General features: G+C 46.9%; 1 protein-coding gene and 1 pseudogene across 1 annotated transcript; one reads left to right on the forward strand and one right to left on the reverse strand.

Moving 5' to 3' along the window:
* Window positions 1-5486: 5486 nt before the first annotated feature.
* Window positions 5487-15606, reverse strand: LOC123114783 (uncharacterized; annotated as a pseudogene).
* Window positions 15607-15970: 364 nt separating this feature from the next.
* LOC123114784 (uncharacterized) lies at window positions 15971-22520 on the forward strand. The gene is made up of 3 exons (XM_044536196.1): window positions 15971-16111; window positions 21057-21860; window positions 21968-22520. Exons 1-3 carry the CDS (start codon window positions 15971-15973, stop codon window positions 22175-22177), a joined length of 1155 nt encoding a protein of 384 aa, XP_044392131.1. The 3' UTR covers window positions 22178-22520.
* The last annotated feature ends 749 nt before the right edge of the window (window positions 22521-23269 follow it).

A 23269-nucleotide genomic window follows, 5' to 3' on the forward strand; every position in this document is an offset into this window, starting at 1 on the left:
TGTAGTTGCAACCGACCCGGTCCGAGTGCAATCGCAACACAACATACCCAAACGCAATTGCAAGACATATAACATGACCGCAACGGGGGTCGGGGCAGAGGGTTGTCGGCGCCGATGAAATCGGTTCCTTTTTTTATTGTTAGTTTTTTTGTTGTAGTTGCAACCGCCCCGACCCGAGCGCAATCGCAACTCAGCACACCCAAGTGCAATTGCAAGACATATAACGTGACCGCAACTGGGGGTCGGGGCGGAGGTTGTAGTTGCAACCGCCTCAACCCAAGCGCAATCGCAAGTCAGCACACCCAAGTGCAATTGCAAGCCATATAACATGACCGCAACCGGGGGTCGGGGCGGAGGGTTGTCGGCGCCGATGAAATCGGTTCCATTTTTTTTATTTATTGTTAGTTTTTTTGTAGTTGCAACCAACCCTGCCCGAGCGCAATCGCAACACAGCACACCCAAGCGCAATTGCAAGACATACAACATGAGCGCAACCGGGGGTCGGGGCAGAGGGTTGTCGGCGCCGATGAAATCGGTTCCATTTTTTTTATTTATTGTTAGTTTTGTTGTTGTTGTAATTGCAACCGCCCCCAACCCAAGCGCAATCGCAACACAACACACCCAAGCGCAATTGCAAGACATATAACGTGATCGCAATCGGGGGTCGGGGCGGAGGGCTGTCGGCCCCAATGAAATCGTTCCATTTTTTAATTTATTGTTAGGTTTTTTTTGTTGTAGTTTCAACCGCCCCGATCTGAGCGCAATCGCAACTCAGCACACCCAAGTGCAATTGCAAGACATATAACGTGACCGCAACTGGGGTCGGGGCGGAGGTTGTAGTTGCAACCGCCTCAACCCAAGCGCAATTGCAAGTCAGTACACCCAAGCGCAATTGCAAGCCATATAACATGACCGCAACCGGGGGTCGGGGCGGAGGGTTGTCGGCGCCGATGAAATCGGTTCCATTTTTTATTTATTGTTAGTTTTTTTGTTGTAGTTGCAACCGCCCGGACCCGAGCGCAATCACAACTCAGCACACCCAAGTGCAATTGCAAGACATATAACGTGACCGCAACTGGCGGTCGGGGCGGAGGTTGTAGTTGCAACCGCCTCAACCCAAGCGCAATTGCAAGTCAGTACACCCAAGCGCAATTGCAAGCCATATAACATGACCGCAACCGGGGGTCGGGGCGGAGGGTTGTCGGCGCCGATGAAATCGGTTCCATTTTTTATTTATTGTTAGTTTTTTTGTTGTAGTTGCAACCGCCCCGACCCAAGCGCAATCGCAACTCAGCACACCCAAGTGCAATTGCAAGACATATAACGTGACCGCAACTGGGGGTCGGGGCGGAGGTTTGTAGTTGCAACCGCCTCAACCCAAGCGCAATCGCAAGTCAGCACACCCAAGCGCAATTGCAAGCCATACAACATGACCGCAACCGGGGTCGGGGCGCCGATCCCGAGCGCAATCGCAAACTTAACAGCGCGACATTTATTATGACCATGACCAAGGGTCGGGGCGCAAATGAAATCGGTTCAGTTTTTTTAGGCCTTCTTTGTTTTGTAGTTGCAATCGCTACAATTCGACCGCAAACCGCAACTCAACATAACCAAGTGCACCTGCAAGACGTATAATGTGGCCGCAACTGGGGGTCGGGAGAGGTTTGTCAGCGCCAGCGAAGTCTTCTCATTTAATTTTTTGTTGTATTAGTTGCAACCGCCCCACCCAACCGCAACTGCAAGACGTATAATATGACCACAATCAGGGGTTGGGGGGGTGTCGGCGGCAACAAAGTTTTTCTCTTTTTTATATATTTTTGTTGTAGTTGTAGTCGCCCCAACCTGCAAAATGCAACCTTTTCCATGTACATGGTAAATACATGGTGTCAAACTCTTTCCAAATACTCGGTGCACTTTTTTGATACCTGACATTTTCTAAAAAATACACGGTGAATATATTATGCAATAAACTTTTTTATGTACTTACATATTTCCGTATTTTTCACAGTATGTTTTTCCTTTTCTAGCTGTGTAACATTTCCTTTTTAGAAGATTTGTTTGAAAAAGTTAATAATATCTGGCACAAAAAAACTAAAAACAACAATGGGAAAATGATCACAAAACCAGAGTACGGGCTTAGCTGCTCCATGTTTCTAGGCTCCCTCGTCAACGTCAAACAATAAAGAACTTTTGTCGTTGTACACGGGCCCAAGAAAAAAACTAAAAAGGCTCACAAGTCACAACCCACAGACAACCGCACAGACAAACAAACTAAAATAGCCCACACGAAGGCACGATGATCAGCCCGCCAACATTGGCCCATTGAAGAAACAAACTATGGTCCAGCCTGAAACAAAAACGACCTGGAACAACAAACAGTGATGTCATCTACACGTCACCTGAATGAGACCATTTTAAATATCATCTAAATGAGTTCTAGGCACTCCCTAAATTTATTTCCCAGACTAGTCTGTACGCATCTACTACCACTATAAAAGGAAGAGAAGGCAAATCCAACTTATAATGTGGACCGTCTAATCAAATCATCAACGACCTAAATACATCGTTAACAAAATAGTCTTCGTTAACGAAACGCTAATCCCCCGCTTCGTCTCACCCCGCACGTCCTCTGTTCAACAACCGCTTCGCCATTCAGAAAAAAGCAAACAACGCACATCCCACGTCCTCTCGCCTCGCATGACCTCGACCTGTCGCCCACTCCTCCTCCTCCCACATCGTTCCTCCCGCAGCCGTTAGCCGCCGGAGCCGCCCTTCGTCGCGGGAGCTGCCGCCGAGCCCGTCCGTCGCGCCCGAGCCGCCGCCGGAGCCATCCTTTGCCGCGGGAGCCGCCGCCGAGCCCGTCCATCGTGGCCGAGTCGCTGCCGTACGCCGCGGGAGCCCCTTCGTCGGGAGTCTGATGACGAGGACAACGTCGACTACGAGGACGAGGACGAGGAGCACCAGGAAGCCAGGCAGCGCCTGATCCGCACTGTGCCGACCGTCAACTGGTTCGACGTCGAGGGCAACGAGGTATCCGCCACTCAGCTCCCTGTGCGCCTGCTTTTCCTCCTGCGTCCTTTATTCGGTATGCGGCGAGGTGTTTGACGCGTGTTGTTCATGCCGCGCGCGTGGAATGCCGTGAGAGCGGTGACCGCCGACTGTTGCTGATTTTGATTAGCTTCAACGTTCGCCATTGGGTTGGAGAATTGCGAGGACTCTTGTTTTCCGCTGTGCATTTCGGTGAAGCTCTTGAAGAAGATCGAGGTTCGGGTTTGATCAGAGTTTGTTCTTTTTTTTCATTTTTCAGGTCAAGACGACGTCTCAGAGGAAGTACTTCGTCTGGCCGAACACGAGCATCCTCCAGCCGTGGGATTCTTGCACGATAACAAGCATGCATACATGCATACGTACTCCAGGATTCTTCATTTGGTTCTGATGTGCGCGCATGTGCCTTCTTGTTTTGGGTTATAGTTACCCTACAGTTACAGAAAGAGTACTCCCCAGATATGCAATCAAAGGATAAATTCTTGATTCAGAGCACCAGGGTAGCTGCCAGCACCGACATGGATGAAATCCCCCCTGATGCTGTGAGCATAAAACTCATAATCACTGGTTTCTATGATATGATTTAGCCTTGCATTGTCATCTGGATAAAATGATTGGCATTCCACCAACTATATTCTACCTTTATATGTATTCCTCGGTTCAACAAGGAGGCTGATAAGGTGATTGAGGAAATGAAGCTCAAGGTTGTCTACACATTGCCCAGTGGAGGATCACACGACTCTGGTGTCACATGTTCAGCAAATAGGAGCTTCAAGTAGGGCGACGACGATCTCTTGGTGAGATCTGCTAGCTCTATCATCTACGTAGGAAACATATGTTGGATCTGCTAATAAAAATTTATTACAAAGGCTAACTGTATTTCACATGTTTATGCTTTACCTTGTAGATGCTGAAGAATGCAATCATTGAAGAGGTGACGCGCTCTTTCCAAACAGAAATTTCACATGTTTATTTAGAAACCTGACCAAAAAACTGCTAGCAAAGACATTTCCCCTGGTTAGTTCTGAGAAACAATTATTCTACCATTTAGACTTGACAGACTTGAAGCCTCTACCGAACTCTGTAATATTGCGTTGTGCACTTCCAAAAAATATACATTACATTCATCTTAGGATCTTTTTAATACTTTGTAGTATGTTTTTTGCACTGATGTAGTTGCTATAGTCTTGCAAATACTATTTCTCTCTTACATTCTTAAATGCAGAAGCAAATACACGCTACCTTTTCTTGTATAAAATTGTGAAAGGAACAAATATGGGAAATAGGAAAATGTTCAAGCACCATCAAATCATTGTTGAAATCAATGTAAAGTTGATCGAACGTGAGAAAAGGTAGATATACTCCCAGGCCGGTGTCATAACTAAGGTAGGAAGGGATGCCCAGAAGCCCACGAGCATGTTGCCCTATGTACATACTTCATTGTGCAATGGGACCAGAATTCGAAATTTTTTACCCACTTTTATTCATCTGGAAGGGATGCCTAGAAGCCTACAATTCACTCTCCTGCAATTCTTCTCAAAAGAAAATGTTGAATTGCGATCCTAAATCAATTTTCTGTTTATGATTACTTGTGTATTATTCTAGTTCTTGTTCCATTACAGTGCATTCTTCCATATATATATATATATATATATATATATATATATATATATATATATATATATATATATATATATATATATATATATATATATATATATATATATATACTAGGACAATGCCCGTGCGTTGCAACGGGTTATAAATATTTTAGCATGTTAATTTGTTATTGCTTGTAAATATGAATGTGATTGTATCAGTTCCTACCTATGATTTAGTTGCCCGTGCATTGCAATGGGGGTATATGCTGAATGTGTTCAACCTATATCTTTAGGGCAACATTCTCGACTTTCTTGTATTATTATAGGTGAATGCCCGTGCGTTGCTACGGGGTACAAAATAAATTGAGAAAAGTTACACTGGATAATTATACAACTTTGTGATTATATTAAAATTCCACCTCTATTATGATGAATGTGTACCCTAACAAGACTCTTTCAGCCCGATACAAAAAATATCTGAATGCATTAATCAGATATTTTTATTTTCCTTTCGGGGGGATGGGCATCAACCAAATGTCCATCATGTCTTGTGACAAATATAGGACTGGCTCAAGTTCAAAATAAAATAAAATAAGACTGGCTTGATTCCTCCTCTTGACCACTCTACACTCCATTTATTTTTCGTTGGGATCTCCAAACACACACTCAACTCATCTCTTTTCCATTGGCATCTCCTTCTACGCCCTCTGCAAGTTATTTCCTTTACAATGACGTTCACGGCTCCCAGCTGCAGAGGTGACAAATCGGTAATGAAGAAGAAAGACCATAGTTAAATAACCCGCCGACCATCATGTCTTGTTGGTCCAAATCTGTAGATGTCTATGAGAAAACTGAAAACCCAGTTAAATAACCAACCCATTTGAGCTTATGCTTTGCTATTCCCTACAATTATTTCCATTATCAAATGAAAATGTGTAAATTATGGTGGACAGTATTAACTACAGATACTATACAACCCATTCATATACTGAAATTCTTTAGGAAAACACAATCTCAAACATACTCTATTACTTCAGAAATAAATAAATAAATTTACAAATGTAGAAGCAATAGGAAAGCGAATCAACATGGGAACCAAAAATGACTTGAACAAAAACATGGGTGCAGAAATGAACTGAGCATGATTTCCTTTGCCGTAGACAAGATGAGGTAGACGATGGCGTGGACTCCGCCGGCCGCGACAACGTTGGCTTCGTTCTCTGCAAGCGCTTGCCGGATCCGTTCATCTCATTGCCTCACCCACACGAAGGGGGAAGCTGGTCATGTGTACTCCAGCCGTTGGACATGAGGGAGGTGACAGGAGGCTAGAGGAAAGGGAGGACATAAGGCCACGAAGGCCCTTACTGCTACTGCCCCTCACACCTAAGCAATATGCCACAGAAGACACATGGTTATGCTATTGATCCATACATACCACATCCAAATACCTTCATGAAGTTTTGGCCGTCGCCGCTATAATGAGGAAGAGGCGGGGGCGAAGGTGGCAGATTCGACGCATGTGGCAGCTCAAATTCATCTTGCTAGAGAACACGAACACTCCCCGGGGGCATCAACGCGGCGGCGGCGGCAAAAAAGTCTACCGGGACATGCTTCTTGTTCCCCGCCGTGAGGCCGTCCTCCCTGTAGACTCCTCCCAGGCCCTCGTCGGTGGCGCGCGGTGTGACATAGAGCTTGGGGAGCGCGGGCACGCCCTTCCTGTTGGAAATATGCCCTAGAGGCAATGATAAAAGGATTATTATTATATTTCCTTGTTCATGATAATTGTCTTTTATTCATGATATAATTGTATTATCCGGAAATCGTAATACACGTGTGAATACATAGACCACAATATGTCCCTAGTGAGCCTCTAGTTGACTAGCTCGTTGATCAACAGATAGTCATGGTTTCCTGACTATGGACATTAGATGTCATTGATAACGGGATCACATCATTAGGAGAATGATGTGATGGACAAGACCCAATCCTAAGCATAGCACAAGATCGTGTAGTTCGTTTGCTAGAGCTTTTCCAATGTCAAGTATCGTTTCCTTAGACCATGAGATCGTGTAACTTCCGGACACCGTAGGAGTGCTTTGGGTGTATCAAACGTCACAACGTAACTGGGTGACTATAAAGGTGCACTACAGGTATCTCCGAAAGTGTCTGTTGGGTCGACACGGATCGAGTCTAAGATTTGTCACTCCGTATGACGGAGAGGTATCTCTGGGCCCACTTGGTAATGCATCATCATAATGAGCTCAAAGTGACCAAGTCTATGGTCACGGGATCATGCATTACGGTACGAGTAAAGTGACTTGCCGGTAACGAGATTGAACGAGGTATTGGGATACCGACGATCGAATCTCGGGCAAGTAACGTACCGATTGACAAAGGGAATTGTATACGGGGTTGCTTGAATCCTCAACATCGTGGTTCATCCGATGAGATCATCGAGGAGCATGTGGGAGCCAACATGGGTATCCAGATCCCGATGTTGGTTATTGACCGGAGAGCAGTCTCGGTCATGTCTGCGTGTCTCCCGAACCCGTAGGGTCTAGACACTTAAGGTTCGGTGACGCTAGGGTTGTAAAGATATTAGTATGCAGCAAACCGAAAGTTGTTCGGAGTCCCGGATGAGATCCCAGACGTCACGAGGAGTTCCGGAATGGTCCGGATGTAAAGAATTATATATGGGAAGTCGAGTTTCGGCCATCAGGAAAGTTTCTGGGTTCACCAGTATTGTACCGGGACCACCGGAAGGGTCCCGGGGGTCCACCGGGTGGGGCCACCCATCCCGGAGGGCCTCATGGGCTGAAGTGGGAGGGGAACCAGCCCCTGGTGGGCTGGTGCGGCCCCCCTGGGCCCCCCTCTGCGCCTAGGGTTGGGAACCCTAGGGGAGGGGGCGCCTCCACTTGCCTTGGGGGGCAAGTTTCCCCCCTTGGTCGGCGCCCCCCTAGGAGATCCCATCTCCTAGGGCCGGCGCCCCCCTGGGGTCCCTATATAAAGAGGGGGGGTGGGAGGGCAGCCGCACCCTAACACCTGGCGCCTCCCTTCCCCCCTTGCTACACCTCTTCCTCCCGTAGTCGCTTGGCGAAGCCCTGCCGGAACCCTGCTGCATCCACCACCACGCCGTCGTGCTGCTGGATCTTCATCAACCTCTCCTTCCCCCTTGCTAGATCAAGAAGGAGGAGACGTCACGCTGACCGTACGTGTGTTGAACACGGAGGTGCCGTCCGTTCGGCGCTAGGATCTCCGGTGATTTGGATCACGACGAGTACGACTCCCACAACCTCGTTCTCTTGAACGCTTCCGCTCGCGATCTACAAGGGTATGTAGATGCACTCCTCTCTCTCGTTGCTAGATGAACTCATAGATTGATCTTGGTGAACGTAAGAAAAAAATTTATTTTATGCAACATTCCCCAACAGCGGTATCAAAGCTAGGTCTATGCGTAGTTCTCTTTGCACGAGTAGAACACAAATCTATTGTGGGCGTAGATATTGTCAACTTTCTTGCCACTACTAGTCTTATTTTGCTTCAGCGTATTATGGGATGAAGCGGACCGGACCGACCTTACACGTACGCTTACGTGAGACAGGTTCCACCAACTGAGATGCACTAGTTGCATAAGGTGGCTAGCGGTTGTCTGTCTCTCCCACTTCAGTTGGAGCGGATTCAATGAAAAGGGTCCTTATGAAGGGTAAATAGAAGTTGACAAATCACGTTGTGGCTTTTTCGTAGGTAAGAAAACGTTCTTGCTAGAACCCTATTGCAGCCACGTAAAAGATGCGACAACAATTAGAGGACGTCTAACTTGTTTTTGCAGCAATTGCTTTGTGATGTGATATGGCCAGAAGTTGTGATGAATGATGAATGATATATTGTGATGTATGAGATCATGTTCTTGTAATAGGAATCACGACTTGCATGTCAATGAATATGACAACCGACAGGAGCCATAGGAGTTGTCTTAATTATTGTATGACCTGCGTGTCAATGATTTAACACCATGTAATTACTTTACTTTATTGCTAAACCGTTAGCCATAGTAGTAGAAGTAACAGTTGGCGAGCAACTTCATGGAGACACGATGATGGAGATCATGATGATGGAGATCATGGTGTCATGCCAGTGACGAAGATGATCATGGAGCCCCAAAGATGGAGATCAAAGGAGCTATATGATATTGGCCATATCATGTCACTACCATTTAATTGCATGTGATGTTTATTATGTTTATGCATCTTGTTTACTTAGAACGATGGTAGTAAATAAGATGATCCCTCATAATAATTTCAAGAAAGTGTTCCCCCTAACTGTGCGCCATTGCTAAAGTTCGTCGTTTCGAAGCACCACGTGATGATCGGGTGTGATAGATTCCTACGTTCACATACAACGGGTGTAAGACAGTTTTACACATGCAAAAACACTTAGGTTAACTTGACGAGCCTAGCATGTACAGACATGGCCTCGGAACACAGAGACCGAAAGGTCAAACATGAGTCGTATGGAAGATACGATCAACATGGAGATGTTCACCGATGATGACTAGTCCGTGTCACGTGATGATCGGACACGGCCTAGTCGACTCGGATCATGTAACACTTAGATGACTAGAGGGATGTCAAATCTGAGTGGGAGTTCATTAAATAATTTGATTAGATGAACTTAATTATCATGAACTTAGTCTAAAATCTTTGCAAAAATGTCTTGTAGATCAAATGGCCAACGCTCATGTCAACATGAACTTCAACGCGTTCCTAGAGAAAACCAAGCTGAAAGATGATGGCAGCAACTATACAGACTGGGTCCAGAACCTGAGGATCATCCTCATAGCTGCCAAGAAAGCATATGTCCTAGAAGGACCGCTAGGTGAAGCACCCATCCCAAAGAACCAAGACGTTATGAACGCTTGGCAGTCACGTGCTGATGATTACTCCCTCGTTCAGTGCGGCATGCTTTACAGCTTAGAACCGGGGCTCCAAAAGCGTTTTGAGCAACATGGAGCATATGAGATGTTTGAGGAGCTGAAAATGGTTTTCCAAGCTCACGCCCGGGTCGAGAGATATGAAGTCTCCGACAAGTTCTATAGTTGTAAGATGGAGGAAAATAGTTCTGTCAGTGAGCACATACTCAAAATGTTTGGGTTGCACAACCGCCTGTCCCATCTGGACATTAACCTCCCGGACGAGGCGGTCATTGACATAATCCTTCAGTCGCTCCCACCGAGCTACAAGAGCTTTGTGATGAACTACAATATGCAGGGGATGGTGAAAACTATTCCTGAAGTATTTTCAATGCTGAAGTCGGCAGAGGTAGAAATCAAGAAAGAGCATCAAGTGTTGATGGTCAATAAAACCACCAAGTTCAAGAAAGGCAAGGGTAGGAAGAACTTCAAGAAGGACGGCAAGGATGTTGCCGCGCCCGATAAGCTAGTTGCCGGGAAGAAGTCAAAGAATGGACCCAAGCCTGAGACTGAGTGCTTTTATTGCAAAGGGAAGGGTCACTGGAGGTGGAACTGCCCCAAATACTTAGGGGACAAGAAGGCCGGCAACACTAAAGGTATATGTGATATACATGTAATTGATGTGTACCTTACCAGTACTCGTAGTAACTCCTGGGTATTTGATACCGGTGCCGTTGCTCATATTTGTAACTCACAGCAGGAGCTACGGAATAAGCGGAGACTGGCGAAGGACGAGGTGACGATGCGCGTCGGGAATGGTTCCAAGGTCGATGTGATCGCCGTCGGCACGCTGCCTCTACATTTACCCACGAGATTAGTTTTAAACCTCAATAATTGTTATTTAGTGCCAAGTTTGAGCATGAACATTGTATCTGGATCTCGTTTAATACGAGATGGCTACTCATTTAAATCCGAGAATAATGGTTGTTCTATTTATATGAGAGATGTGTTTTATGGTCATGCCCCGATGGTCAATGGTTTATTCTTAATGAATCTCGAACGTAATGTTACACATATTCATAGTGTGAATACCAAAAGATGTAAAGTTGATAATGATAGTCCCACATACTTGTGGCACTGCCGCCTTGGTCACATTGGTGTCAAGCCCATGAAGAAGCTCCATGCTGATGGACTTTTAGAGTCTCTCGATTATGAACCATTTGACACATGCGAACCATGCCTCATGGGTAAAAGGACCAAGACTCCTTTCTCCGGAACAATGGAGTGAGCAACCAACTTATTGGAAATCATACATACTGATGTGTGCGGTCCAATGAGCGTTGAGGCTCGTGGAGGATATCATTATGTTCTCACTCTCACTGATGACTTAAGTAGATATGGGTATGTCTACTTGATGAAACACAAGTCTGAGACCTTTGAAAAGTTCAAGGAATTTCAGAATGAGGTAGAGAATCAACGTGACTGAAAGATAAAGTTCTTACGATCAGATCATGGAGGAGAATATTTAAGTTGCGAATTTGGTACACACTTAAGGAAATGTGGAATCGTTTCACAACTCACGCCGCCTGGAACACCTCAGCGTAACGGTGTGTCCGAACATCGTAATCGCACTCTATTGGATATGGTGCGATCTATGATGTCTCTTACCGATTTACCGCTATCATTTTGGGGATACGCTCTAGAGACAGCTACATTCACTTTAAATAGGGCTCCGTCTAAATCCGTTGAGACGACACCGTATGAATTATGGTTTGGGAAGAAACCTAAGCTATCGCTTCTAAAAGTTTGGGGATGCGATGCTTATGTCAAGAAACTTCAACCTGAAAAGCTCGAACCCAAGTCGGAAAAATGCGTCTTCATAGGATACCCTAAGGAAATCATTGGGTATACCTTCTACCTTAGATCCGAAGGCAAGATCTTTGTTGCCAAGAACGGATCCTTTCTGGAAAAAGAGTTTCTCTCGAAAGGAGTAAGTGGGAGGAAAGTAGAACTCGATGAAGTACTACCTCTTGAACCGGAAAGTAGTACAGCTCAAGAAAATGTTCCTATGGTGCCTACACCGACTAGAGAGGAAATTAATGATGGTGATCAAGGTACTTCGGATCAAGTTGCTACTGAACTTCGTAGGTCCACAAGGACACGTTCCACACCAGAGTGGTATGGCAACCCTGTCCTGGAAATCATGTTGTTAGACAACGGTGAACCTTCGAACTATGAAGAAGCGATGGCAGGCCCAGATTCCAACAAATGGCTTGAAGCCATGCAATCCGAGATAGAATCCATGTATGAAAACAAAGTATGAACTTTGACAGACTTGCCTGATGATCGGCGAGCGATAGAAAACAAATGGATCTTGTCGCTAAGGGTTATCAGCAAGTTCAAGGGGTTGACTACGATGAGACTTTCTCTCCCATAGCGAAGCTGAAGTCCGTCCGAATCATTTTAGCAATTGCCGCATACTATGATTATGAGATATGGCAGATGGATGTCAAAACGGCATCCCTTAACGACTATCTTAAGGAAGAACTGTATATGATGCAGCTGGAAGGTTTTGTCGATCCTAAGAATGCTAACAAGGTATGCAAGCTCCAGCGATCCATTTATGGGCTGGTGCAAGCATCTCGGAGTTGGACCATTCGCTTTGATGAGATGATCAAAGCGTTTGGGTTTATGCAGACTTATGGAGAAGCTTGCGTTTACAGGAAAGTGAGTGGGAGCTTTGTAGCATTTCTCATATTATATGTAGATGACATACTTTTGATGGGGAAATGATATAGTACTTTTGGACAGCATTAAGGCCTACTTGAATAAGTGTTTTTCAATGAAGGACCTTGGAGAAGCTGCTTACATATTAGGCATCAAGATCTATAGGGATAGATCGAGACGCCTCATAGGTCTTTCACAAAGCACATACCTTGATAAGATATTGAAGAAGTTCAATATGGATCAGTCCAAGAAAGGGTTCTTGCCTGTGTTGCAAGGTGTGAGATTGAGCTCGGCTCAATGCCCGACCACGGCAGAAGATAAAGAAGAGATGAGTGTCATCCCCTATGCCTCAGCCATAGGATCTATTATGTATGCCATGTTGTGTACCAGACCTGATGTAAACCTTGCCGTAAGTTTGGTAGAAAGGTACCAAAGTAATCCCGGCAAGGAACACTGGACAGCGGTCAAGAATATCCTGAAGTACCTGAAAAGGACAAATGACATGTTTCTCGTTTATGGAGGTGACGAAGAGCTCATCATAAAGGGTTACATCGATGCTAGCTTCGACACAGATCTGGATGACTCTAAGTCACAAACTGGATATGTGTATATGTTGAAACGTGGAGCAGTAAGCTGGTGTAGTTGCAAGCGGAGCGTCGTGGCGGGATCTACATGTGAAGTGGAGTACATGGCAGCCTCGGAGGCAGCGCATGAAGCAATATGGATGAAGGAGTTCATCACCGACCTAGGAGTCATACCCAATGTGTCGGGGCCGATCACTCTCTTCTGTGACAACACTGGAGCTATTGCCCTTGCCAAGGAGCCCAGGCATCACAAGAAGACCAGACACATCAAGCATCATTTTAACTCCATCCATGAAAATGTTCAAGATGGAGACATAGATATTTGCAAAGTACATACGGATCTGAATATAATAGATCCGTTAACTAAACCTCTTCCGCGAGCAAAACATGATCAACACGAGAACTCTATGGGTGTTCGATTCATCACAACGTAACTAGATTATTGACTCTAGTGCAAGTGGGACACTGTTGGAAATATGCCCTAGAGGCAATGATAAAAGGATTATTATTATATTTCCTTATTCATGATAATTGTCTTTTATTCCTGCTATAATTGTATTATCCGGAAATCATAATACACGTGTGAATACATAGACCACAATATATCCCTAGTGAGCCTCTAGTTGACTAGCTCGTTGATCAACAGATAGTCATGGTTTCCTGACTATGGACATTAGATGTCATTGATAACGAGATCACATCATTAGGAGAATGATGTGATGGACAAGACCCAATCCTAAGCATAGCACAAGATCGTGTAGTTCGTTTGCTAGAGCTTTTCCAATGTCAAGTATCTTTTCCTTAGACCATGAGATCGTGTAACTCCCAGACACCGTAGGAGTTCTTTGGGTGTATCAAACATCACAACGTAACTGGGTGACTATAAAGGTGCACTACAGGTATCCCCGAAAGTGTCTGTTGGGTTGACACGGATCGAGACTGGTATTTGTCACTCCGTATGACGGAGAGGTATCTCTGGGCCCACTCGGTAATGCATCATCATAATGAGCTCAAAGTGACCAAGTGTCTTGGTCACAGGATCATGCATTACGGTACGAGTAAAGTGACTTGCCGGTAACGAGATTGAACGAGGTATTGGGATACCGACGATCGAATCTCGGGCAAGTAACGTACCGATTGACAAAGGGAATTGTATACGGGGTTGCTTGAATCCTCGACATCGTGGTTCATCCGATGAGATCATCGAGGAGCATGTGGGAGCCAACATGGGTTTCCAGATCCTTCTGTTGGTTATTGACCGGAGAGCAGTCTCGGTCATGTCTGCGTGTCTCCCGAACCCGTAGGGTCTACACACTTAAGGTTCGGTGATGCTAGGGTTGTAAAGATATTAGTATGCAGCAAACTGAAAGTTGTTTGGAGTCCCGGATGAGATCCCGGACGTCACGAGGAGTTCCAGAATGGTCCGGATGTAAAGAATTATATATGGGAAGTCGAGTTTCGGCCATCGGGAAAGTTTCGGGGTTCACCAGTATTGTACAGGGACCATCAGAAGGGTCCCGGAGGTCCACCGGGTGGGTCCACCCATCCCAGAGGGCCCCATGGGCTGAAGTGGGAGGGGAACCAGCCCCTGGTGGGCTGGTGCGCCCCCCTGGGCCCCCCTCTACGCCTAGGGTTGGGAACCCTAGGGGAGGGGGTGCCTCCACTTGCCTTGGGGGGCAAGTTTCCCCCCTTGGCCGCCACCCCCCTAGGAGATCCCATCTCCTAGGGTCGGCGCCCCCCTGGGGTCCCTATATAAAGAGGGAGGGTGGGAGGGCAGCCGCACCCTGACACCTGGCGCCTCCCTTCCCCCCTTGCTACACCTCTTCCTCCCGTAGTCGCTTGGCGAAGCCCTGCCGAAACCCTGCTGCATCCACCACCACACCATCGTGCTGCTGGATCTTCATCAATCTCTCCTTCCCCCTTGCTGGATCAGGAAGGAGGAGACGTCACGCTGACCGTATGTGTGTTGAACGTGGAGGTGCCATCCGTTCGGCGTTGGGATCTCCGGTGATTTGGATCACGACGAGTACGACTCCCTCAACCTCGTTCTCTTGAACGCTTCCGCTCGCGATCTACAAGGGTATGTAGATGCACTCCTCTCTCTCATTGCTAGATGAACTCATAGATTGATCTTGGTGAACGTAGGAATTTTTTTATTTTATGCAACGTTCCCCAACACTTCTTGCCGGCACCTCTGTCCCTGTCACTGGTGAACTCCTGCATGAGCCACGACGTCTTGCGCTTATTGGACAGGGACAGGAAGCAATAGAACCCGAATTTGTCCTTAAGCCCGCCCTCTTCGGGAAGCTCCTCCTTGGTCTGCTCCAGCGGCCAGTACCCCCTGGTTCGGAAGCTGCGGTCGCCATGCTTGTTCTTGGTTGTTGCACATGGACTTTGGAACTTGGACTCGCCGAGGAACCACCAGGTGTGCTGGCCCGCATGGACGCTGGCTGGCGGGTGATGTTGCTGCAGCGCATAGGGGTCGTTGATGTACATATCGGCGTGGAAGATCAACCCCCGCGCGTCCGGCTTCTTTTCGTCGCTAGCGATCCACCGGTTGAGGAACCCCCATGCTGTCCGCATTCTCAAGCTGAGGCAGCGGCGGCGGCTGCTTGAGTTCGTACAGCCTGCCTGAACCGGGCGTAGGCGCCATGGACATGGATCTGCTGGCTCCGGCTCCGGCGTCGACGGTGGTGGAAGTTGATCTCATGATTGCTTTACTCACTTTTGTGACGGCCATGGTTTCCTAGATAGCAATATGCATGATTTTCTCCGTGCAGTTAATCATGCATAAATAGAAATCAAATTTAGTACAAACGCAAGTGTTTGGATGAATTTGTATCATGATATGGCACTCTATTCTTTTGATGATAAGGAAAAAGGCATCTAAGAAACACCATGCAGCCTCCCAATCAATTGCCAAAAATCATCTGATTATATCAGTTACTAATTAATCAATTACCCATGGATCTTGTTCGGCCGGTGCCGCATCTCAAACCAGTTCCGTTGTTTCTTTGCGGCCGCCTCATGTAGCCCCAGCCACAACTCACATATCTTGCGCACCGTGATGGAGCAATTGTCGATGGAGTAACGAGAAGGACACGATGCCGCTGGTGGGGGGTGACGTCAACGTGGATAACCTCCACGACGCCGACCAGGCTGGTGTGGGCGCAGCCGCCAGATCAGAGAGCTCAACACGATGTGGGCTAGGGGCGGTAGGCCTCAGTGGACCAGCAGCCGCGACGGCAAGTGCGGCGGTGAGGTCAGGCCGAGGAGGGCGTGTTGGAAATATGCCCTAGAGGCAATAATAAAAGGATTATTATTATATTTCCTTGTTCATGATAATTGTCTTTTATTCATGCTATAATTGTATTATCCGGAAATCGTAATACACGTGTGAATACTTAGACCAAATACGTCCCTAGTAAGCCTCTAGTTGACTAGCTCGTTGGTCAACAGATAGTCATGGTTTCCTGACTATGGACATTAGATGTCGTTGACAACAGGATCACATCATTAGGAGAATGATGTGATGGACAAGACCCAATCCTAAGCATAGCACAAGATCGTGTAGTTCGTTTTGCTAGAGCTTTTCCAATGTCAAGTATCTCTTCCTTAGACCATGAGATCGTGTAACTCCTGGATACCGTAGGAGTGCTTTGGGTGTACCAAAAGTCACAATGTAACTAGGTGACTATAAAGGTGCACTACAGGTATCTCCGAAAGTGTCTGTTGGGTTGACACGGATTGAGACTGGGATTTGTCACTCCGTATGACGGAGAGGTATCTCTGGGCCCACTCGGTAATGCATCATCATAATGAGCACAAAGTGACCAAGTGTTTGGTCACGGGATCATGCATTACGGTACGAGTAAAGTGACTTGCCGGTAACGAGACTGAACGAGGTATTGGGATACCGACGATCGAGTCTCGGGCATGTAACGTACCGATTGACAAAGGGAATTGTATACGGGGTTGATTGAATCCTCGACATCGTGGTTCATCCGATGAGATCATCGAGGAGCATGTGGGAGCCAACATGGGTATCCAGATCCCGTTGTTGGTTATTGACCGGAGAGCCATCTCGGTCATGTCTGCATGTCTCCCGAACCTATAGGGTCTACACACTTAAGGTTTGGTGACGCTAGGGTTATTAGGAAGACTTGTATGTGATTACTGAATGTTGTTCGGAGTCCCGGATGAGATCCCGGACGTCACGAGGAGTTCCGGAATGGTCCGGAGGTGAAGATTTATATATGAGAAGTTGTCATACGGACACCGAAAAGTTTCAGGGGCATATCGGTATTGTACCGGGGCCACCGGAGGGGTTTCGGGGGTCCACCGGGAGGGGCCACCCCTCTCGGAGGGCCTCATGAGCCGCAAGGGGCAGGGAACCAGCCCCTGGAGGGCTGGGCACCCCCCTTGGGCCCATGCACCTAGGGTTGGGGGGGAACCCTAGTGGGGGCGCCCCCCTCCGTGGCCGCCGCCCCCCTGTAGATCTCATCTAGAGGGGGCCGGCCCCCTTCCCCCTTCCCCTATAAATAGAGGGGCGAGGGGAGGGCTGAACACCTGATCCAAGGCGCAGCCCCTCCCCTCCCCAACACCTCTCCTCCTCCGTTGAGTGCTTGGCGAAGCCCTGTCGGAGTACTACCTCTCCACCATCATCACGCCGTCGTGCTGCTGCTGGAGCCTTCTTCCTGAACCTCTCCTTCCCCCTTGCTGGATCAAGAAGGAGGAGACGTCGTCCTCTCCGTACGTGTGTTGAACGCGGAGGTGATGTCCGTTCAGCACTTGGTCATCGGTGATTTGGATCACGGCGAGTACGACTCCATCATCCCCGTTCCCTTGAATGCTTTCGCACGCGATCTACAAGTGGTATGTAGATGCTTCCCTCTCCTATCACTCGTTGCTTAGATGAACTCATAGATGGATCTTGGTGAAACCGTAGGAAAAATTTTAAATTTCTGCAACGTTCCCCAACAGGGCAGGCAACGGCGGAGGTGGTCGAGCGACAGAGAGGATGAGCGGCGGCTGAGGAGTGGGTTGGAGCCGACGCTAACCTACCCTAGCCAGATCGAGGTTGAGCGGTGTGTTTATTTTAGAACCTTTGGAGCGACGTGCGTGCGTTGTTGGAGATGAAACCATGAGTGAGATGTGGGCTTTTGCGGGGCTTGGCCCATATGCGGCTGGACGAGGCGAGCGAACAGCGGACGACGATCGTGAGCGACGTAAGAAGGGAAACGGAACACTAAGTTTCTTTTAGATAGTATAAGATATATATATATATATATATATATATATATATATATATATATATATATATATATATATATATATATATATATATATATATATATATATGACCTATGATGGATGACTTGTAGTATATCTTCGTCTGTTCTTTTGAAGTTGATGGGAGAAAGTGAAAATTGGTCACGAACATCATTTGGAAGAATGTTGGACTCAGACATAATGGTCCCTGATCTAACATGGAGTAAAGGGAACCCATTTACAGATTTAATGTTTCCACGGCTAGACCGACGCGTTCTCATGTAATTCTCGATGTATGCTGGATTGTCTCTTTCTATCTTTGTGGAACGACGTGCAATTCTCTAGTGCATTCGGGAACAAAATTGTGTAACCTTTAAATTCTGATGAAGCTTTTGATACTTCTTCTTTTATCTTGTAAATTTCTTTTTACAGTGTTAATGCACGACTTACCTATTATTATGATTTTCCACCGCCATTTTCTTTGTTAGTTATATATGTTGGGACTATTCATTTTTGTTTTAGCCATTTTCAGTTCCTCACATTTGATTTCTGTTGAAGTTATTTTTACTGATCAACATGTTGCTATTTCTGCAGGTGACACTTCAATCTTCTTTATATTCAAGTGCAGGAAGATTTCAGGTTGTGTCCTCTTTTTTCGTTGGCACTATCAGGTCACGCCCTCTTGCAATGCAAGATTATCCATATTTTGAAGTCATTTTTGTGCTGACGTCATTGTATTTTTTTCAAATAGATAGATGCCATGAGTAAACACTTGTTGAGTTACAGGCTGGTATTGTTGAATTAGAGGCTGCTACTGACTACCAATATTGTAAAGGTACTGATATGATGTGTTCCATACTGAGAATCATGAGGAGATTTTTATTGAGCTTGAGTGAATAACTGTATCTACTTATTTTGTTAACCACCTTCGTAGTGTATGCTATATTTAGGTTGTGGACTTATTGATCCCTTAGGGTTGCATGTAAATGCATGTAGAATAGACTGCTAGGAGCAGTTCACTAAACAATCTTGCAGAATGAATTGCATCTTAATGTGAGTTGACTGAGTACCGTTTTAGCTTGTAGTATATGTCAACACATACATATTCATAGGGCTTGCACAAAGCATATTAGAACTGAGTATGGGATTAGCTTCAATATTTAGAGCAGCAAGGAGCGACAAATGTTTACAGGGTTGATACCGTGCATAGAAGAAACCTAAGGAGCATGGTTACTATCATGTGCAAAAACTCTTTGATTGAGATAGCAACAGTAGCAAGGTGAACTGCAATGTACGAATATATTGTTGTTAGTCTATTAGTTTGACTTTGTGTAGATGGCTTGGTATTTGGAAAGTAAAACTCTTTCCACTTTTTTGCAGCAAGGCTGGTGTAGATCATATCACTCCTATCAGACTTATTTGTCGACAATATTGATGAATATGGAGAAGATGCCCTTAGATATCATCAAATACTATCGAAAAATAGCAATTCTGCATGATGTGGTGGGATGGACTACCGCCTTCTTGATCTTTTATGGTTTTTTCATGTTGCTGAAGTGCAAGCATACGAGTCAAGGGTGGTAGTGCCCTGTGCTTTTTTACACATGTCATTGTACTTGTGATTTTCCTGAATATTTTGTCAAATAGTGAAGGATATTTTGGAACAATGATGTTTTCAATCTTCAAGACACATGATAAGAAACCAACTGGTGAAACTGGGCATCGCCTCACATAGAGCTTCTTAGTTTAAGATAGTACTCCCTCTGTAAAGAAATATAGTGATTTAAATGCTCTTATATTTCTTTACGAAGGGAGTATGTTTTTATTTTCTGCTATGATTTTTCAAGTTGCTTATGATATTTTGAACGAGCATATTTGGTATACCTTTCTTGCACAGGTCCAAGGTTGGATAATCATAACATTAATGAAATTCTTAAGATTACGTATGTTACACGTGCAAGCTTACTAGTTTAATGCTAACAAAAAACATTCACTAGCTGACAAAAAAAAGACACACATGTGAGTAACAAGCCAGCCGCCTGTTTCTACGAAAAAGTGCGCGTGCATTTTTAAGATTTCAGGATTATTGTTCACATGAAAAAAGGAACCATTTCTCAAAAAAAAGAAAAGAAAAAAGGAACCAGGAGTTGGTTTTGGATCACGTTGCGGCGCCCGTGCTCTCAGCCCCTCCGTCAGGGTGGCCACGTCGCAGAGAGAGAGAGGCGGGGGATGGCGGTTACAGAGAATGATGGGGAGGTGGAACCCGCAGGAACTACGATTTAGTAGGACGTTTTAACCGTTTAAGAGAATCCAAGACAATAATTACTGGAACATAGAAGAGGGAAAATGAAGGGAAAATAGCTTTGTTTAGCCACAGATCGACGTGGCATATTACGCGGTAACCGGTCTGATTGGCTCCTCTATTGTCTTCTTCGTTGCAATCCAGTCCTCCATTTTCCAGGAAAGGTGCCGACACGTACACATTTTTGCACCGAAAAAAAAATTGGTCATCTCGACTAAATATAGAATACGGACTGTAATTCCTGCGCCTTATTCTCGATATACATTCAGAGTTCCATTATTGAGCAATACTACTAGCATGCAATGCCTGCGTGTATTAGCGAGAATTAATTATTAATTAGTGCATCAATCAGTAGTAATGTTGGCCATTGTAAATGCAATGACTGAGCATCTAAACAAAATTCTTTTACTAAATAGGGGCGCTCAGTATTGTGTGGACTTTAAAGAAATCGGAGGGATGAGATGAAAAAGCCATAACCGCGGGAGAGAATGGCATGGCGGTTAATGAGGAGCGAGTGGGTGGCGCCGCCTCGGCGTCCCCGGCTTTCAAGGGGCGGTTACCGCGCGAAGCAATCGTTAAGACCACCACTAATTACTGCGCTTGCCTCTGTGTTAAAGACCCACCCCAGCAAACTCAAGTTGAGCCGCCGCCTCCGCCTCCACCTCCACCTCCTCCTCCACCCCCTTGACCCCGTCCCAGGGCGGTTGAGCTCTGCAGCGACACACCAGCAGCGCGCAGCATTAGCAAAGATAGCAAGCAACCACGCCCCGATGTCCATGGCCCCGCTCAGCTTCCGCCCGACAGCCACCGCGCGCCCGCGGTTCCACTGCGTCGATGACGGCGCCGACCGGGACGTCAGCTTCCTGCAGGACGTCCACCCCGACGTCGGCGACGCGCTCCTGGGCTTCGTCTACGACCCGCTCGACCCCGCCGTCAACGCCGGCCTCGACGAGTTCCTCAACATCCCGCCCTACGGCGACGACGACGACGAGGACGGCCAGCAGCGCTGCGCCAAGAAGCCGCGCGCCGGGGGCTTCGAGGAGGACTCGTGGTTCGACTTCACGGCGGCGGACGGAAGCCTCGCCCAGAAGTGGGACAATGCCTGCACGCAGCAGGTGCCGGAGTTCCTCCCCGAGTTCGTGCTGCCACTGCCCCCGCCCCCGCCTCCGCCGCCGCAGGTGTACCCGCCGTTCGTGCGCGGAGCGGACGCCAAGAAGCTGCAGGCCGCGGGCAACGGGTCCTCGCAGAGCGCCGCGGCGAGGGAGCGCCGGAGAAGGATCAGCGAGAAGACGGCGGAGCTGTCGCGCCTCATCCCCGGCGGCCACAAGCTCAACACCGCCGAGATGCTGCAGGAGGCCGCGCGCCACGTGAAGCTCCTCCAGGCCCAGGTCGGCATGCTCACCCTCCTGAACAACATCGAGGTAATTAACACAGCCACGGCATTACAAACGTACCTTGATCAATGTTTATCATACCTCTCGTTCAATGCAGTACCAATTGCGTTAATAATTCTCGTCGATTTTTCCAGGACGAGAAGGTGCCGGCCATGGCGCAGGAACACATGCACGCGCTGCTCGTGTGCGGCGGCATGCAGGAGCGGCTGGCCGCCGAGGGCAAGTGCCTGGTGCCGAAGGTGCTGGTGGACACCATTGCCAAAGACGCCGCCGTCAGATCGAACGCGCTGGTGAACAGGGACCTCACCCGGTTCACGGAGTCGCTTTTCGCGGAGAAGAAGTAGCCAGGTGCGCGCGGAGTCGCCGGTCGTGGCTGCGGCGCGCGCGCATCGGAGCGCGCGCTCGTGCACGGCGTGGGCGTCCTTTTTTGAGAACGCCGCCGTGCATGCATGCGCGCGCCACCGCTTGTCGTCGTCGCGTGTATTGCTGACCCCTGACGACGACGACGCCTGTCTATAACTGATCGGTGGATTAGGTGTAGGCAGTCACGATTGATTTAGAAAGACCACGTCCTTTTAATTTCATTATTACTAGTATATTTTAATTCGTTTCGTAGGGCACCTGTGCAGTGACACTGACATTGTGTTCCACACAGCTGAATTTTGTAATAATCTCTTCACTGATGTTGTGATTCTCGGTACATTGGTGACTGATAGTTGGGGTTTATTTATCTTCTCAATAATAAGATCTTTGCAAGAAAGACCATGTTCTCTGAGTTTTTCTTTAGATTCTTTCTTATCCTTTTGCGTGTCCCTAAGTACATGGTTGGTCACACGATTGCAGTACGATGCTGCAATTCTCGTTCGTCACAGTACATGTATTTTACCCTTCTCCTGCCGTGCTAACATTTTTGCTAATCAGTTCGGTGTTTTTATAAAAAAAAAATCACATTGATTCTTGTTTCACTTAGGAAAGCAATCAGTATTTCCTTTAGAGAAAAGCAGATCGTTTAGTCACATAAAAAAGAGCAGAGCGCTTAGGGCATCTCCCAAATTTCCTCCGGCATCCATGCACAGGCAGGGGCCAGTAAGCGGACACCTATGCCCAAGGCGGTCATCAAATGCGCATGCATACATTTCAAACCAACTTTTCAACTAACAGGAGGAAATTAATGCAAACACGGCGGATTTTCGTACAAACCAGACGAGATTCATGCTAACATGATGGATTTCATTACATTTCAAACATTTAGAAAGAAAAAAAGCGTTGCGACCCTAAATCTATCCTACGCCGGCGGCCGTCGTCCACTTTCGTTGTATTCCGCATCGACGACCACGTCCTCCATCTACCGTCTCCCTGAACGTCGACGGGGTTCAAGACCTATAAGTGAGGGTGCGGTCTCCCATGATGAAGAGTAGAACATGGGAGAGGGACCG

Source organism: Triticum aestivum, chromosome 5B (genome assembly GCF_018294505.1).
Source record: "Triticum aestivum cultivar Chinese Spring chromosome 5B, IWGSC CS RefSeq v2.1, whole genome shotgun sequence".
Taxonomy (NCBI): domain Eukaryota; kingdom Viridiplantae; phylum Streptophyta; class Magnoliopsida; order Poales; family Poaceae; genus Triticum; species Triticum aestivum.